This window comes from Oncorhynchus gorbuscha, linkage group LG11 (genome assembly GCF_021184085.1).
Source record: "Oncorhynchus gorbuscha isolate QuinsamMale2020 ecotype Even-year linkage group LG11, OgorEven_v1.0, whole genome shotgun sequence".
Taxonomy (NCBI): domain Eukaryota; kingdom Metazoa; phylum Chordata; class Actinopteri; order Salmoniformes; family Salmonidae; genus Oncorhynchus; species Oncorhynchus gorbuscha.
The window spans coordinates 23,298,481-23,316,880 of record NC_060183.1 but is presented as its reverse complement, the minus strand read 5'-3'; the positions used below and the strand labels follow the sequence as shown (position 1 = coordinate 23,316,880).

Sequence of the window (18,400 nt, the reverse complement as noted above, 5' to 3'; positions counted from 1 at the left end):
GATGATTTTTCCTTATCTATTGATCTCTAAAAACATTTTTTTAGATCTGAGCGAGCCGACACCCGCATAGCTGTTGTTTTTGCAGTGTTGTAGGGGCTTGGGCTCTTGGGGCTCTATTCAACCCGTATCACCGAAGTTCAGCTTTGTATTGTTCTCACTTTAGCAGGAACTGCATTCACGGTAAACGCTACATGTCGGCCCAATTGTAAATGAGCTTTTACATTTCTATCGCTGAATCTGCAACCAGAAATAGCTATTGGTTTTCTGGTTCGTTAATAGAGCTAAACTTAGATATGTTTTTGTTGGTTTCATAAATTAAACCATGCCCATTTCAAGCTTATCTTTCAAAAAAAAAGTTACATCAGAATATTTAGTCAAGTTAGCTGGCTAACTCATTGATCCTATTTTGTAGTATACACCCCCCAAGCTTTCGAAGTCCCTGATTTTAAAACACAATTTGCTGTGTAGTTGCGTATCAGCCAGACTAGGTAGAATTGCATGAGCTGTCAAATCCGAAAGCTGCTCCAAGCATAACTGGTGCCACGTTCAAAACAACTGGGAACTTGGAAATGTCCAACTTCAGTGCATTCAAAACACTGAACTCGTAAAAAAAAGAACAAGCTCCGACTGGGGGGAAATTGATTTGAATGGTCATTCAGCTCTGAATTCCAACTCTGGTACTCTGGCCTCATTCTAGAGCTCTGACTTTCCGACCTAAAGATCATTAAAGTCATGATTTGACCTATTATTTTTCCAAGTTCCCAGTTGTTTTGAACGCAGCATGGGAACTCTGGGGAAAAATACGAGGTCAAATCATGTCTGCAGTGATGGAAAAGGTGCTCAATTGTCATACTTCAGTAAAAGTTAAGATACCTTAATAGAAAATGACTCAAGTAAAAGTGAGTCACCCAGTAAAATACTACTTCAGTAAAAGTATCTGGTTTTAAATGTACAGTAGTTGAAAAAGTACTCAATTGTCATAAGTAATCTGGTCCTTCTGTAGCTCAGTTGGTAGAGCATGGCGCTTGTAAGCAAGTGGGTTCGACCCGGGACCACCCATATCACAATGACTGTAAGTCGCTTTGGATAAAAGCGTCTGCTAAATGGCATATATTATTATATTATTATTATTATTATTATTATTATAATAGTTGTACATAAGCAAACCCGATATCACAATTTCTTGTTTTTTAAATTATGTACAATCAGGGGAACACTCATAATTTACAAATGCAGTATTTGTGTTTAGTGAGTTCGCCAGATCAGAGGCAGAAGGGATGACAATGCGTTGTATTGATAGGTGCTTGAATTGGACCATAATGCTATACAGCATGAGCATTCTCAATGTAAAGAGTAGGCTACTTTTGGGTGTCTGGGAAAATGTATGAGAAAAAGTACATATTTTCTTTAGGAATGTAGTGGAGTAAAAGTAAGAGAGCCCCAAAAAATGACTAATGTAGTACTTCAAATTATTTTTTATTTAGTTACTTTACACCACTGGATGTCGGTAATCTTCAGGTCGTAAAGTCAGACCTCTAGAAAGGGGCCCGAGTTCCCGACTTGAAATTCCGAGTTGGATGACCGTTCAAAACTATTTTTCCCAGTCAGAGCAACAACAAAAATGTGAGTTCCCAGTTGTCTTGGACGCTCGGAAGACGGAGAGTTCCAAGTTGTTCTGAACGCAACATATACCTATAGCGGACATTGGCAAAAGCATAAATCATAGTCCACAGACGCAAGGACGCCATAGTCCTGCTTCCCATTGTAACATAGCTACATGTCTCTGACACCACCAACCGCGGGGGACGTACAGCTCGAACGAGCACCTCCCCACAATGCCCAACCAACGCGTCTCCCGGTATGTGTCTTCTAGTCATTATAATGTGTTGATCACTAGGTTTTATGGGTATTGTGACTCATACTGTGGTACTCCATTGGCTGCATGGAAAGGGAGTCGCATTAAAACAAATCCCATGCAGCATTGTTTGCCAGTTCGAACACTGGAGTGTGATTTGTCACTTACACCTTGATTAGGCTGAAAAATCCTCATTATTTTGTTGAATGATTTTCCATTTTTAGCATCATTTCTATATATAGACTCTTTGTTGTTCGGAACTTTTAAAGCTGCAATATGTAGCTTTTTGGGTGACACAACTCACCTTTCTTTTAATTTGGTCATCTGTCATCCTCAATGAAAGCAAGTCTAAGATGCAGTAGATTCATTCTATATGCGATATTTCTATGCTTCCTGTTCTTAAATTTCGTTTTTGCGTGTTCTACTTTTGGTGTTGTACACCAGCTTCAAACAGTTGAAAATATATTTCACCGCGGTTTAGATGCAATGATTCTACACACTGTACCTGCTTATTTTGTTACATTAACTCAAATTAGGCTTTAGGTGAATTTAGAATTTTAGCAACTAGGAAATGGCGGAGTGATTTCTGCATATTGTACCTTTGACACGAGTGGGATGGTTTTGGCTTCATGACAAATCACAAGAACCTGCAGACGGATTTGAAATCTCAGCTCCGTTACACCGTCAAAACATAATATATCGGGGTGTCTGCTATTGCCGGTTAATGCTTGATCTTATTTGAATCTAGGCCTAAATTATGTTGTAATTTCAAATATTATACATTGAATTAGAAAAAAATACTGAATGAATGAAGCTGTGTTATGCTGGCAAGTTTAACGAGTTTGAAAATAGGATAAATATTGGTAGTAACTATACACAATGACAGTGTATAGTTTGATCTATAGCATAATTATTTACTCCCAATATAAAAATGCATGTTAAAGAAAGGGAAGTACGGAATTGTTACAGCAAATCCACTAATCTACATGGGATGACTAGGGTTCGGTTACATCTCACTAGGACCAGCTCTATTACTTAATCAATGGGCGCATTCGAGGTGGATCACTTTTGTCAAGGCTTTCAAAGTGTGCTGCATTATGGGAATAAAAATTGTCAGATTTGCGACTACAACAACCATGTAATCAAACGTCATGCATTTTCGACTGCAGTCGACTGTAAATATCTGCAGTTTCTGCAGAACCAAAAACTTTGTGAGAGACAACCTTTTTCTGTTTTCTTGGAAGCATAAGGCATTACATGCTCATAAATGGTTGATGTGGCCACCTATCATTGGTTATTATCAATGCATGTTTACTTTTCTGGGTGGATGACTATTTAGCATTTAAATTACATAGGTGATTACATGTGATCCAAATTTCTAGCATAAATAAATTAAATATACCTAATGTATTTATCTAGATGTTACTGTAATGTTGCCCAATGTTATAGCCTACAATTTGTCTTGTCCGCAATATTGCTTTCACCAAACAAATTCAAATGTCTTGATCGTCTATTAAGTGTGTTAATAAAATGGAATACACTGAACAAAAATATAAACACAACATGTAAAGTTTTGGTCCCATGTTACATGAGCTGAAATAAAACAACTCAAATGTTCCATACACACAAAAAGTGTATTTCTCTCATGTTGTGCACAAATTTGTTTACATCCCTGTTAGTGAGCATTTCTCCTTTGCCAAGATAATCTACCTGACAGGTGTGGCATATCAAGAAGCTGATTAAACATGATCATTACGCAGGTGCACCTTGTGCTGGGGACAATAAAATGCCACTCTAAAATGTGAAATTGAGTCACACAACTCAATGCCACAGATGATTCAAGTTTTGAAGAAGCATGCTGACTGCAGGAATGTCCACCAGAGCTGTTGCCAGAGAATGTTATGTTCATTTCTCTACCATAAGCTGTCTCCAACATTGTTTTAGAGAATTTGTCAGTACGTCCAACCGGCCTCACAACCGCAGACCACATGTAACCACGCCAACCCAGGACCTCCACCTCCAGGTTCTTCACCTGCGGGATCACCCGAGGGGGGTGGGGTGCTGAGGAGTATTTTTATCTGTAATCATGCCATATTGTGGGAAACAACTCATTCTGATTGGCTGGGCCTGGCTACCCAGTGGGTGAGCCTAGCTGCCAAGTGTGGTGGGCCTATTCCCTCAAAGGCCCACCCATCGCTGCACACCTGCCCAGTCATGGGAAATCCATAGATTAGGGCCTAATGAATTTATTTAAATTGACTGATTTCCATATATGAACTGTAACTCAGTAAAATCTTTGAAATTGTTGCATGTTGTGTATATATTTTTGTTCAGTAAACATATTGTAGACTAGACATGGATTATTGTAGGGGATTTCTACACTAGCAATTTTAGAGGCTTACATCTGTGTGAGGGAAACTGGTCCTTAATGAGCCCCTTAAGTACCTCAGACACCACTCACCACTCGTGGGTCAATACCAAGTGCATTTGTCTGCTTGGCATATTGTTTACCCAGTCATTTATGTGAACTGATATACAGTGCCTTGCGAAAGTATTTGGCCCCCTTGAACTTTGCGACCTTTTGCCACATTTCAGGCTTCAAACATAAAGATGTACAACTGTATTTTTTTGTGAAGAATCAACAACAAGTGGGACACAATCATGAAGTGGAACGACATTTATTGGATATTTCAAACTTTTTTAACAAATCAAAAACTGAAAAATTGGGTGTGCAAAATTATTCAGCCCCTTTACTTTCAGTGCAGCAAACTCTCTCCAGAAGTTCAGTATCTCTGAATGATCCAATGTTGATCTAAATGACTAATGATGATAAATACAATCCACCTGTGTGTAATCAAGTCTCTGTATAAATGCACCTGCACTGTGATAGTCTCAGAGGTCCGTTAAAAGCGCAGAGAGCATCATGAAGAACAAGGAACACACCAGGCAGGTCCGAGATACTGTTGTGAAGAAGTTTAAAGCCGGATTTGGATACAAAAAGATTTCCCAAGCTTTAAACATCCCAAGGAGCACTGTGCAAGCGATAATATTGAAATGGAAGGAGTATCAGACCACTGCAAATCTACCAAGACCTGGCCGTCCCTCTAAACTTTCAGCTCATACATGGAGAAGACTGATCAGAGATGCAGCCAAGAGGCCCATGATCACTCTGGATGAACTGCAGAGATCTACAGCTGAGGTGGGAGACTCTGTCCATAGGACAACAATCAGTCGTATATTGCACAAATCTGGCCTTTATGGAAGAGTGGCAAGAAGAAAGCCATTTCTTAAAGATATCCATAAAAAGTGTTGTTTAAAGTTTGCCACAAGCCACCTGGGAGACACACCAAACATGTGGAAGAAGGTGCTCTGGTCAGATGAAACCAAAATGGAACTTTTTGGCAACAATGCAAAACGTTATGTTTGGCGTAAAAGCAACACAGCTCATCACCCTGAATACACCATCCCCACTGTCAAACATGGTGGTGGCAGCATCATGGTTTGGGCATGCTTTTCTTCAGCAGGGACAGGGAAGATGGTTAAAATTGATGGGAAGATGGATGGAGCCAAATACAGGACCATTCTGGAAGAAAACCTGATGGAGTCTGCAAAAGACCTGAGACTGGGACGGAGATTTGTCTTCCAACAAGACAATGATCCAAAACATAAAGCAAAATCTACAATGGAATGGTTCAAAAATAAACATATCCAGGTGTTAGAATGGGCAACTCAAAGTCCAGACCTGAATCCAATCGAGAATCTGTGGAAAGAACTGAAAACTGCTGTTCACAAATGCTCTCCATCCAACCTCACTGAGCTCGAGCTGTTTTGCAAGGAGGAATGGGAAAACATTTCAGTCTCTCGATGTGCAAAACTGATAAAGACATACCCCAAGCGACTTACAGCTGTAATCGCAGCAAAAGGTGGCACGCCCAATTTTTCAGTTTTTGATGTTTAAAAAGTTTGAAATATCCAATAAATGTCGTTCCACTTCATGATTGTGTCCCACTTGTTGTTGATTCTTCACAAAAAATACAGTTTTATATCTTTATGTTTGAAGCCTGAAATGTGGCAAAAGGTCGCAAAGTTCAAGGGGGCCGAATACTTTCGAAAGGCACTGTACATATAGTCTAATCCTTTTCATATTGTTTAGCCAGTATGAGAGCTGATGTACATGTATAGTCTAATCTGTTTCTGTACAGTGAGTGTTTTGTCCATGTGATTGAATGAAAGTATGTTATTTACATGCTTACTGACAAAAGCAACATAAACGTTGAGAATTAAAGAACTAGCCTCCAGCCTGTAGTAATGCTGACATGCAATCAATTAGCCCACATCTTTCCTCGCGGAGTTTCAGACCGAGTCCTAAAGGGGTGGCAAAGAGCGAAGCTGTTCGACATTACGTTGCATTCTATTTATCATTTTTACCTTTAATTAACCAGGCAAGTAAGTTTAAGAACAAATTCTTATTTATAATAACGGCCTACCCTGGACGACGCTGGGCCAATTGTGCGCCGCCCTATGGGACACCCAATCACGGCCGAATGTGATGCAGCCTGGATTCGAACCAGGGCCTGCAGTGACTCCTCTTGCATTGAGAGGCAGGCTCGTATAGAAAAGGGAAAGTTCAATGTCCGAAGAGGTGGAGACTGTTGCGCAGTTACGGTTGTCTCGGCGTTTGTTTAAGGTCATTTGAAAATTATCTTTATAGTGTAGGGAAGGGTTATTGTTTTACAAACCGACAGAGCGATTAAACCAGCTCAGACATATGATAGCGTGCATGTGTTGATGGATGTCTGTCCATCTATATCCATCGATTGATCAATAGGCGTATCTGGATAGCATGAATTGTGACTTTAACTTGGCAATGGATTTGCATCCATTCCATGTCCCAAAATGGTACCCAAATACCGCTGGCTATAGTTCTTACAAAATAAAATAAAAATTCAACTCATTCAACCTAGCCTATCTTTATTAAATTCATTCCCTAAAATTTAGCAGTGTAGCATACGGTACAGATTACAGTTATTATTTACAAATACAAACTTTTTTCTGTCTTATCTAACCTATTTTGGCATTAGGCCAAACCTATATCAATTATCTACTAGTCACAGGCGGACAGAATTCCTGTAAAAATGCCACTTCCTCAACTGCAAAATGTAGGCTATCATGTTTTGCCATACACCTATAATATCACACAAATGATGCAAATTAACATATTTTTGGTAAAATGAAAGGTTTCCAGTGATTTATCATTAGTTGTATGTGATCGATCTTGCACATGATTAAACTATCTCAGTCATTCCAATGTGACCTGCGTCCGCCATACCGTTTTGATAGGACTGCACGGCTACAACAGCACAAGACCAGCGCGCGCGCAAGGGCTCACTCCAGTCATCAGCCAAGGGAGCCTACGCGTGGTGTTCGGGTATCATCATCTTTAGTACAATAGTCACTTTGAACAACGCAGCACTTGTCACAAAGGTAAATTTTTGTTACATTTCTAGTATAAGCCTAAATAAAAATCGGCCTATATTAGACCTACACCAAATTATATGCAACACGAATATAGTGTTTTAATTAAGGTGGGAAGCTTCTGAAAATGAAACCATGAGCAAACAAGTCGATCATTAGCTTAGTTATTTTATTTCCTCATTTGCTTGCGAGTGACTTATTTATCGTTTACAACACTCTCCATTAACAGACGTAAAAAAAACGTATTTAGGACTAATTCATATTGATTAAGAAGTCTACTTCTTAGATATTGGTGATTTATTTGCGTTCCTATTAGTCTATTGTATTTCTGTATTATTGTACTTAAATACCAATTCGTCTAAGTTCTGCAATGTAGAAAAGTGGTCATTGTATTAGACTTGTGGCGCACTACTTCTATCCTCAGTGGCAACATTTGGTCTGTAACCACAGAAATGTTTATTGGTACTTTTCCTTAAAATTCGACACTTAGGTCGTAGACAATTGAAATGAGAGTAATTTGTCTGTGGTGTAGCCTAAACATAGCCTCATCTCATCATACCTGCTAAGGAGATTTTTTAGTCACCTTCACTCAGGGCCGGCCCTAGCCTTTTGGGGGCCCTAAACGAAATTTGGTTAGGGGGCACCTCGTGAAAAAACATGTTAGTGGCCCACCCTCTTGACGATGAAGTGAAACATTTAAGTTTTAAAGTACATTTCCTGCAATTCTACACATTTTGCCATGGGGCGGAGAGAACATTTTGCAATCGTATAACATATTTCATGCAATTCTACTGAATTTCAATTCTACTAATTTTGCCATTGGGCAGAGAGAAACATTTAGCAGTTTTACAGCAAATTTCCTTTAATTTCCGAAATTAAAATGGACCCCCTGGAGGTTAGGGCCCATGGACACGTGCCCTGCGTATCCAGTCGGTTTTCGGCCATGATTACATCAAGTTAAGACAGGTGGCTAAACTAACTACAAAACAAAAAATTGTCATCTGACATGGCTAATTGAGTGACTTTTAGTGACTGACATAGCAAGAGAAAAACTGCTGATGCACAACCACTTTTCGAAATTGTACGAGCTATATTCTATTATTCTTACTCTCAGTAAGGTGAGAACATGCCTGAGTTGCCAAAAATGTATAACACACACACACACGTATAATATAGTGTGTGTGTGTACGTACATACATACATACATATATTTTTTTGGTCGGGCCCTCTAGCTGGCAGGAGCCCTGAGCAACTGCTTATGTCGCTTATGCCTGGGGTCGGCCCTGCCTTCAATTGATAGCGTCATTGTAGGCTTTGGACAGAGGTTATTCCATTTTCTTGCATCCTCCTCATTCAAGCATGTTTTCCCGACAGAACTAAAAATGGCAGAGGATATTGCGACTAAGCTCCAGAACTATCGCACTGCTCCCTTCGATGCCAGATTCCCCAATCAAAATCAGACAAGGAACTGCTTCTACAACTATCTGGGTAAGTCTAGACTCCAAGGTCAAAGTCTAGGACTCTGGTTCTGTAGTCATACCAGTCACGTAGGCAAGTACAGATCAATCTTTAATTTATCCAGTGCCTTTCTTAATTGTGAATGTGTTTAGTGTGTGCCAATTAATTATGTGGGACAGAACCATGTCCTTGTGGAAAACGTCTATTTTAGAATGTGTGTCAAAAAGGTGATTAACTTACCTGGTAAAATAAAGGTTCAAATTAAAGACCCTGACCTTAACCTTTTTAGAGGACTGTAATCCAATTTTGTATATTTACACAAGACCAGTGACAAGACCACAACCCTTGCCCCGAACTCATTGACGTGCACATTTTTTCCCCAACATCCCCATTGTTGTTGCTATATTTATAGATTTTCATCGCTGCCAAAAATCCCTGGACGCCAAAGGAGTCGACACTGCCCCGTGTGACTGGTATAAGAGGGTCTACAAATCACTGTGCCCCATTTCCTGGGTAATGCTTTTAAGATATTATTTTTCATTAGCTAAAAGTCCTTAAGTGAATTAGAAAGGATTTCTGTAGAGTAGACCTACAGTATTGACAACACATACTGTGGGTTGACTGACTGGTCTATAAGTACATTGAGGTCATTTGAGGTAATGTGTCCATTGTTCATCCTGTTTCAGTTAAAAAGCAAAACAGGCTATTATGGTACATAGTGTGATTTGCTACACTTAACTGAATTTCAAGAAAGTATTTTTTATTTTTTATTAAAGAGGTTACTGGGTTCAAAGGGTTATAGACATCATTTGAAGGGGGTCTGTCTTCAACTATTGCTGGTACAACAGACAGTAAGCATTATTGGAGGAAATAGCTCTGGCCTTATTCAATTAGCCCTATTCTGAGCTATACATGACTCCGGCCTTATCAAGTCGAGCAAATAGTGGCCATAAAAAGAAAACTCTTTAATCAGCAGAGTTAATATTCAAACATGTGATTCCTCTCAGAGTTCATTCACCTTTTGCAAAAATTTGATACTGTATTACTATACCCAATCCAAATAGAATAAAAATCATGCAGGATAATTGGTCTGTTACAACTATGTCAAAATGTAGGGGTTTTAACTGGTCTGGTCTGTCAAGTAAATGTTTATTTTACCCGTTTGTCCCCCAGATCCAGAAATGGGACGACCAGAGGGAGGCGGGGACCTTCCCAGGGAAAATTTGAGTGGCATCTCCAAAGAAGTGTACTTCATGGCAATATGTTTGTATGAGTAGGACTCCTGGTCGGTCATCAACTACTCCTCTGGAATGTGAGCAGAGTATAACTGAATACCGTAGTCATTCCTTATCAAAGAGAATAATTGTGTTGCAGATTCTGCATTAAAGTGTCTTGAGCGATGTTTATCAAACTGAAGAGTCCATATATTTTTTTTTGGGGGGGGCATTGAAGAGAAGCAGCATTACATGACATCATTACACCAAGACCAAGACTTGTTTTAAAAGGATTTCATTTTATTTATTCAAATAAAATACACTTATTTGAACAAGATTTTTTAAAAATAATAAAAATATTTCAACGCGGGAATGTCACACTTAACAGTAATAACACCGTCACTCAAAGCATGACGGAGGTGCAGTGTGAAGCCTATACCCACAGACTGACATTTTAAATCAAATACAGAATACTGCATTTTAAAAAACATGTAACTCCTCTATCATATACAAGAGTATTTAGTAAGAAATAGGCTATATTGTGGCTCAATGAAGCAGCAAATTATTTAAAAAATACAAGGGTCTACCTTTACATTTGTAACCGAAGCTACAACTGTGGTAACTTGTCCATGCAACAAAATACTACTGGGTATAAGGTATACCACGCCAACTATAGATTATACTCAAACATTCAAGATAAAACAAGATTTCTGCAAAGATCCATCCCTTTGTAAAGATCACATTTGACCTATTTGAGGTATGTTTTCAGTGTTTGCATATTAAATATTTCTGGTTACATATGGTTACATATTCTTAGGTGTTTTTCAACTAAAGGCCAAAATGTTGTTTACACAACAATCTATATCTTGATAATATATCTAAACTTATGGAAATAACAATATTTTAGCCTACAACTATCGCTACAAGTGGGTCTCTAACTGTTTTCATATCAAACAACTTCAATAAAAGGTCACTTAGTTTGCAAACATGTTTTAGTAATACATAGTGTTGAACGTCTATAGTTTCACCGATATATTACTTAATCAAAAATATGAATATATTTGAGATTGCAAAATGCATATCTAAGCAAGTGGACTGTTTTTGTGTTAAGCAAATGCAGCGGCCTAGGATGCCTTAAAACTGTATCCGACCGATTGCTTCAATGTGACCCAATACTCAGTACCGATGCCTGATTCTACTTTATGAAACAGACAGTCAGTCAAATTATCCACCCTGCGTTGTAAATCTTTCAAAGGTTAAACCTCCATCCGACACCACAGACACCTAGAAAAATAATTTGACTGAGATATTAGACGAGAGAATATATGAACTGGTTTACTGCATAGCATTCAGACGGGGTTGGTGCACATTGCAGTAGCTTTACTCAATTGTCATGTGTTATGCCGCTAGGCGAGGGGCTATTAAAACTAGGCTTTTCATCAACACAACTCATTCGTAAAACGTAGGATCCGGATCCCATCTATTAAGAGCGTACATGTTGTCACGGAGTTCATCTTTGAGTAGCTCTGCACCACGAGCGGCAGGAGAACGCAGCACAACATCAAGAGGGGCAGCGACAGACAGGAGTAGTAACATCACCAGGCACAAAGATGGCCGACATAGCAGCCTAATATAGGTTCACTCTGACACTGTGAAAAGGACAATCACAACTGGAGTTACTACAAAAAGGTCCTACGTATGTGATGCAGTACTGATGTAGTGCTACACACGTACTATACATATGGTGTAGTACTACAGTTATTATGCGATGTAGTACTACTATACAGGGACTACTAATCGGATATAACGTTAGCACTACACATGTACTATGCATCTGTAGGAGTCTAGAGAGATCGGAGTGACAAGAGAACCAATCCAACCAGAAAGTGGAAGGCCGTTTCCTGTGGGCGGATGGATACAAACCCAATGTGTTCTGTACAAGCCTCTTCAAAAGTAGACCCACCTCACACACAAGAGCTGTCACTAGACAACACAATAGTTCAATGACTGATGGAAGACAATGGGAGTTGTTTTCTTTTCGGCTGGTCAAGGCTTGTGTTAAAAGTCCCCAGAGGGGGATAGTGCAGATAGTCAGTAAACCCTCATCCCTTCATTACTGTTCCCTACAATTAACCAGTGAGACACCAACCACCATCTCTCTTTCTGATCGTCTGCCTGTCAGTCCGTCTGTCAGTACCTCCTTTTCCCCAGCTTTCCAGTGTCTGTCATGCAGGTTTTAGGCCGAAGCGCTGCAAGATGGGAAACCAAATATGGTTTTGGTTAATTATAGTGTCCAAAAAAGTTAAGGGTTGTTCACACACAAAAATAGATAAAACAACAGAAATTCCAAGTTTGTTTAAAAGAAAAAGTAGTTTTATCCCCTTGCATTTCAGCAGGCAGGGGGGACATTCACACAGATGTTTTGTTGCATTTGGTATGTTTAAAAGACACCGAAACATCTGGGTCAATAATAGTGTAGAAATATCACCTCTAACAACACTGATAATGTAACAAGGTAGTTATAGCTTTTTGTTTAATTTGCTTCTCACTGTTTATTGTATTACACGTGGTATTTTAAAATGTATATTTACTGAACAAAGAAATTCTGACTGAATTGCATTGGCTACCTGGATCAGCGGTTTGTTTCTTCTTGTTGTGATGGACTATCTGATTCTCATTGGTCATCTTCACATCTTGGTCCTCCACATAGTTGCTGCAAAACAAAACAAGGAGGGGAAAACAAAACCGTTTCATTTCTGCCCGTGCATTATCTGGCCAGGTATATGAAAGGCTGGAGCACAGGAGCCGCGGAGGACACAAAATGGAGGACGGACAGACAAGCAAGCTTGAAGCTCCAAGTCTCATGTCCTACAAAGAAGCTACAGAGAGGTGGAGTGACAAGGGACCAGGAGGTCTGTTGGAACTTGAAGGACTTGGCATCACAAGCTAAGCTGTGGGTTGGAGGTTGGGATGACTGGGGTGACTTGGGGGGTAGGAACGCAACCCGAGGAAGGGCTGACTGACACAAGGCCAATCTGGGACTCTGTTACTCACTGTTTCAGATCGTGATGTCTGCTACTACTGCGGGGGCTGGAGTAGAGAGAGCACATCTCCGTTTAACAAAGAAAAAGACTTCAGTGCCAATCATTCACTGATACAACTAATAGGAATGTCCGTCCTTGTAAAGACATGACAGCTCCTCCACTATCCTTCCATTTGAAACAACTAATTTAAAATCAAATTGTATTTATCACATGCTTCGTAAACAACATATGAATATGGTAAATTACTTCACATACTCTCCCACTATGAACACGTTGACAGCAGCTGGACAGAAGAACCAATAAGCATGTGTGCAAATTGTTGGCCAAGCAGCCAAACCAATCTGCACCTGTGTGAATTGTGATGGACAGTCAGCAGAGCAAATCATTTGCTTATATCAGGCTACAGCAGCCAATCCCATGCTGGGTTACCTGATTACAGTGTTCCTTTCACGGTGGGCGATGCGGGCATTGTCGGTGAAGAGGATAGTGTGGTAGGGCAACACCGGGTCACAGGTGGGCAGGATGCCCCGCGCCGCCTGGCTCACGCTGTCCAAGACGCCGTTATAAACCAAGAGGTCATCGACTAACAGCTACACAAAGGAAGACACAAAGGAAGACACAAGGAAGGCTAACAGGTGTCCATTACGCTACCCACAGGAGACTGTGGGAAGCATAGTGGAGGAACTCTCGTGTCTTTTCAAGGACAGACGTTCCTATTGGTTCTAACAGTAAGTCATTCATTTATTCGCTTTGATTTTCACCCAGAAAGTTAAACAGAGAACATATTATTGTTTACATAAAATATCTATAGTAATAGTACTTTATTAGTCCATTGTTGTCATAAATTATTCTTATTCTGCTCTGTTCCCAAGTCCTAAATCCTGGGTCTCACTGATGAACATGGTCAGTGTTACCCTACTAAGTAGGAGAGAGAACAGAAGACTGACTTACCCCAAACTCCTTTACCCCCCTCTGTGGTGTCTTGGAGTAGTTCCACAGTTTGATCATGGACACGGTCACTGGCTGGTCAAATATGAGATACACGCGATTCACCAGTCCGGGGAGCACCGGTGCTAGCCACATGTGTCTGCCATCGTGAGTGCCATCTACCAGCTTATCTGGAGTCCTCACATCACCGTTCACACTGTCCAGGACATTCACACTGTCTGGGAACGCAGCAATGTCTAGGAGAAGCACTGTTAAAGAATGGACTCAGCCAATTTGTGTTGACTACTATGGCTTTACTCCTGCCATTTCTATTTCCTCCACTAGAGGACCCCCTTTAATGGTTTCAGGGTATATTTTATGTTTAGGATTTCACCAAACTTGGTCCCGGTTTGGGTTCCTACTTTATGGCCAAGCTGCAAAATCAAAATTGGCTATGACATTTAAGAAAATAAATACAAATATTTAAAAAATCTCTTTTTGGTGTTCATTTAAGGTTAGGGTTAAGCGTGAGGTTATCAGTGTGGTTAAGGTTAGGCCTAAAATCAGAATTTAAGAAGATAAATTGTAGAACTAGGCAGGGTTTTTGACTTTGCAAGTTGGCCAGATAGTGATGACAGTACAGGGAGAGCAGGCTTTCGTTCCACCCTAGCACTAAACAAACCGGATTCAACTAATCAGGTGTTTTAATGCTGGGCTATAACAAAAGCCTATACACCCTGTGGATTTCCAGGACCAGGGTTGGTGATCAGTCTCAGGCCAGACTCGAGGTATCACGCTAGCTACCCTACATGACCAAAAGTATGTCGACCGCTGTTCGTTGAACATCTCATTCAAAAATAATGGGCATTAATATGGAGTTGGTCCCCCCTTTGCCACTATAACAGCCTCCATCCACTCTTCTGGGAAGGCTTTCCACTAGATGTTGGAACGTTTCTGCAAGGACTTGCTTCCATTCAGCCATAAGAGCGTTAGTGAGGTCGGACACGGATGTTGGGCGATTAGGCCTGGCTCGCATTCGGCGTTCCAATTCATCCCAAAGGTGTTCGTTGGAGTTGAGGTCAGGGCTCTGTACAGGCAATTCAAGTTCTTCCACACAGATCTCAACAAATAATTTCTGCATGGACCTCGCGCTGTCCACGGGGGCATTGTAACACTGAAACAGGAAAGGGCCTTCCCCAAATTGTTGCCACAAAGTTGGAAGCATAGAATCGTCTAGAATGTCATTGTATGCTGTATCATTAAGATTTCCCTTCACTGGAACTAAGGGGCCTAGCCTGAACCATGAAAAACAACCCCAGACCTTTATTCCTTATCGACCAAACTTTACAGTTGGTTTCTATCCATTGAGGCAGGTAGCGTTACGCTGGCATCCTCCAAACCCAGACAGATTTCTGTCGGACTGTCAGATGGTGAAGCGTGATGGTTTATCACTCCAGAGAAAGCGTTTCCACTGCTCCATAGTCCAATGGCGCCGATCTTTACACCACTGCACCGGACGCTTGCCATTGCGCATGGTGATTTTAGGATTATGTGCGGCTGCTCGGCCATGGAAACCCATTTCATGAAGCTCCCGACGAACAGTTATTGTGCTGACGTTGCTTCCAGAGGCAGTTTGGTACTCGGTAGGGTGTGTTGCAACTGAGGACAGCCGATTTTTAAGTGCTTCTGCACACGTTGGTCCCGTTCTGTGTGCTTGTGTGGCCTACCACTTCGCGGCTGAGCCGTTGTTACTCCTAGACGTTTCCACTTCACAGCACCAAGGCAGAAATTTAACGAACTGACTTGTTGGAAAGGTGGCATCCTATGACGGTGCCCCGTTGAAAGTCCCGGAGGTCTTCAGTAAGGCCATTCTACTGCCAATGTTTGTCTGTGGAGATTGCATGGCTGTGTGCTCGATTTTATACACCTGTCAGAAACGGGCGTGGCTGAAATAGCCAATTCCACTAATTTGAAGGGGTGTCCACATACTTTTGTATATAGTGAAGCTCAGCCAGTCAGGTCTAGTGAGACTAGCGACCACCAAGTGCAGATTGCAGCAGTGATGGTTCTCAGTATATATATATATATATATATATATATATATATATATATATATATATATATATATATATATATATATATATATATATATATATATATATATATATATATATATGTGTGTGTGTGTGTGTGTGTGTGTGTGTGTGTGTGTGTGTGTGTGGTGTTTACATTGTAGGTAGGATACTGTTGTCACTGAGGGGGATCTTCTCGTCGTTCTGGTCATAGAACTCCAGGCCGTTCATACCGATGTAGTAGGGGTCACCCCAGGTGGTCAGCAGCTGCAGCTGGAAGATGACTGGTGGGTCAAGGGTTAAGGAAGAGAGACGTGGAGCCATGTACACACTCAGGACTTTGGCAGTCAACAAGTAATTTAGTGATTGTCCAGATCACAGTATCCCAGCAGGCAAAACTGGTTGTAATGACATTTACGAAAAGCAAAAGAATAATAATATATATTTGTCAATTTGATCCACTATAAGGTGATTTATTTATTGTTGGGGTCAATTCTATCCACTGGTCGCATTATTTCTGCATGTCCATGTAAGGGGACTATGTAAGGTGATATGTTATGTTAGTAAAGGCATACTGTATTCTGTGGGACTATTTCTTGTGAGCAGCAGGAGAAAGGATACATCCACAAGGCATGATGGGGGCCTCGTAGTCCATGCTGGCATGCTCCTGTCTTTTGGAACCAGCTCTGAAAACCACACAAGACACAAACCTTAAGATTATATCTCATATTACATTTACATTTAAGTCATTTAGCAGACGCTCTTATCCAGAGCGACTTACAAATTGGTGCATTCACCTTATGACATCCAGTAGAACAGTCACTTTACAATAGTGCATCTAAATCTTAAAGGGGGGGGGGGTGAGAAGGATTACTTATCCTATCCTAGGTATTCCTTAAAGAGGTGGGGTTTCAGTTGTCTCCGGAAGGTGGTGATTGACTCCGCTGTCCTGGCGTCGTGAGGGAGTTTGTTCCACCATTGGGGGGCCAGAGCAGCGAACAGTTTTGACTGGGCTGAGCGGGAACTGTACTTCCTCAGTGGTAGGGAGGCGAGCAGGCCAGAGGTGGATGAACGCAGTGCCCTTGTTTGGGTGTAGGGCCTGATCAGAGCCTGGAGGTACTGAGGTGCCGTTCCCCTCACAGCTCCGTAGGCAAGCACCATGGTCTTGTAGCGGATGCGAGCTTCAACTGGAAGCCAGTGGAGAGAGCGGAGGAGCGGGGTGACGTGAGAGAACTTGGGAAGGTTGAACACCAGACGGGCTGCGGCGTTCTGGATGAGTTGTAGGGGTGTAATGGCACAGGCAGGGAGCCCAGCCAACAGCGAGTTGCAGTAATCCAGACGGGAGATGACAAGTGCCTGGATTAGGACCTGCGCCGCTTCCTGTGTGAGGCAGGGTCGTACTCTGCGGATGTTGTAGAGCATGAACCTACAGGAACGGGCCACCGCCTTGATGTTAGTTGAGAACGACAGGGTGTTGTCCAGGATCACGCCAAGGTTCTTAGCGCTCTGGGAGGAGGACACAATGGAGTTGTCAACCGTGATGGCGAGATCATGGAACGGGCAGTCCTTCCCCGGGAGGAAGAGCAGCTCCGTCTTGCCGAGGTTCAGCTTGAGGTGGTGATCCGTCATCCACACTGATATGTCTGCCAGACATGCAGAGATGCGATTCGCCACCTGGTCATCAGAAGGGGGAAAGGAGAAGATTAATTGTGTGTCGTCTGCATAGCAATGATAGGAGAGACCATGTGAGGTTATGACAGAGCCAAGTGACTTCGTGTATAGCGAGAATAGGAGAGGGCCTAGAACAGAGCCCTGGGGGACACCAGTGGTGAGAGCGCGTGGTGAGGAGACAGATTCTCGCCACGCCACCTGGTAGGAGCGACCTGTCAGGTAGGACGCAATCCAAGCGTGGGCTGCGCCGGAGATGCCCAACTCGGAGAGGGTGGAGAGGAGGATCTGATGGTTCACAGTATCGAAGGCAGCCGATAGGTCTAGAAGGATGAGAGCAGAGGAGAGAGAGTTAGCTTTAGCGGTGCGGAGCGCCTCCGTGATACAGAGAAGAGCAGTCTCAGTTGAATGACTAGTCTTGAAACCTGACTGATTTGGATCAAGAAGGTCATTCAGAGAGAGATAGCGGGAGAGCTGGCCAAGGACGGCACGTTCAAGAGTTTTGGAGAGAAAAGAAAAAAGGGATACTGGTCTGTAGTTGTTGACATCGGAGGGATGGAGTGTAGGTTTTTTCAGAAGGGGTGCAACTCTCGCTCTCTTGAAGACGGAAGGGACGTAGCCAGCGGTCAGGGATGAGTTGATGAGCGAGGTGAGGTAAGGGATAAGGTCTCCGGAAATGTATAGCAG

The 18,400-nt window shown here is 41.7% G+C and overlaps 2 protein-coding genes across 4 annotated transcripts in view; one reads left to right on the top strand and one right to left on the bottom strand.

Annotated features, from left to right (window-relative positions):
- The first annotated feature begins 1,180 nt into the window (after nucleotides 1–1,180).
- LOC124048328 (cytochrome c oxidase subunit 6B1) lies at nucleotides 1,181–10,199 on the top strand. Of its 2 annotated transcripts, none has more exons than XM_046369000.1 (4): nucleotides 1,181–1,858; nucleotides 8,705–8,818; nucleotides 9,201–9,301; nucleotides 9,962–10,199. In XM_046369000.1, exons 2-4 carry the CDS (start codon nucleotides 8,713–8,715, stop codon nucleotides 10,013–10,015), a joined length of 261 nt encoding a protein of 86 aa, XP_046224956.1. In that variant the 5' UTR covers nucleotides 1,181–1,858; nucleotides 8,705–8,712; the 3' UTR covers nucleotides 10,016–10,199. The 2 variants fall into 2 exon arrangements, with proteins under 2 accessions (XP_046224956.1, XP_046224955.1); XM_046368999.1 differs by lacking the exon at nucleotides 1,181–1,858 and adding an exon at nucleotides 7,086–7,339.
- An 82-nt stretch (nucleotides 10,200–10,281) lies between these two features.
- Nucleotides 10,282–18,400, bottom strand: part of LOC124048324 (katanin-interacting protein) — a 33,922-nt gene continuing 25,803 nt past the window's right edge. The window contains exons 22-28 of one of the 2 annotated variants that reach the window (XM_046368990.1): nucleotides 16,667–16,731; nucleotides 16,219–16,329; nucleotides 13,998–14,230; nucleotides 13,476–13,636; nucleotides 13,057–13,092; nucleotides 12,630–12,715; nucleotides 10,282–12,251 (exon numbers count right to left, since the gene is read on the bottom strand). In XM_046368990.1, coding sequence (XP_046224946.1) covers nucleotides 12,193–12,251; nucleotides 12,630–12,715; nucleotides 13,057–13,092; nucleotides 13,476–13,636; nucleotides 13,998–14,230; nucleotides 16,219–16,329; nucleotides 16,667–16,731 — 751 coding nt within the window. In that variant the 3' untranslated portion in view covers nucleotides 10,282–12,192. The remainder of the gene's footprint in view (nucleotides 12,252–12,629; nucleotides 12,716–13,056; nucleotides 13,093–13,475; nucleotides 13,637–13,997; nucleotides 14,231–16,218; nucleotides 16,330–16,666; nucleotides 16,732–18,400) is intronic. The other variant, XM_046368991.1, reaches the window with a different exon arrangement.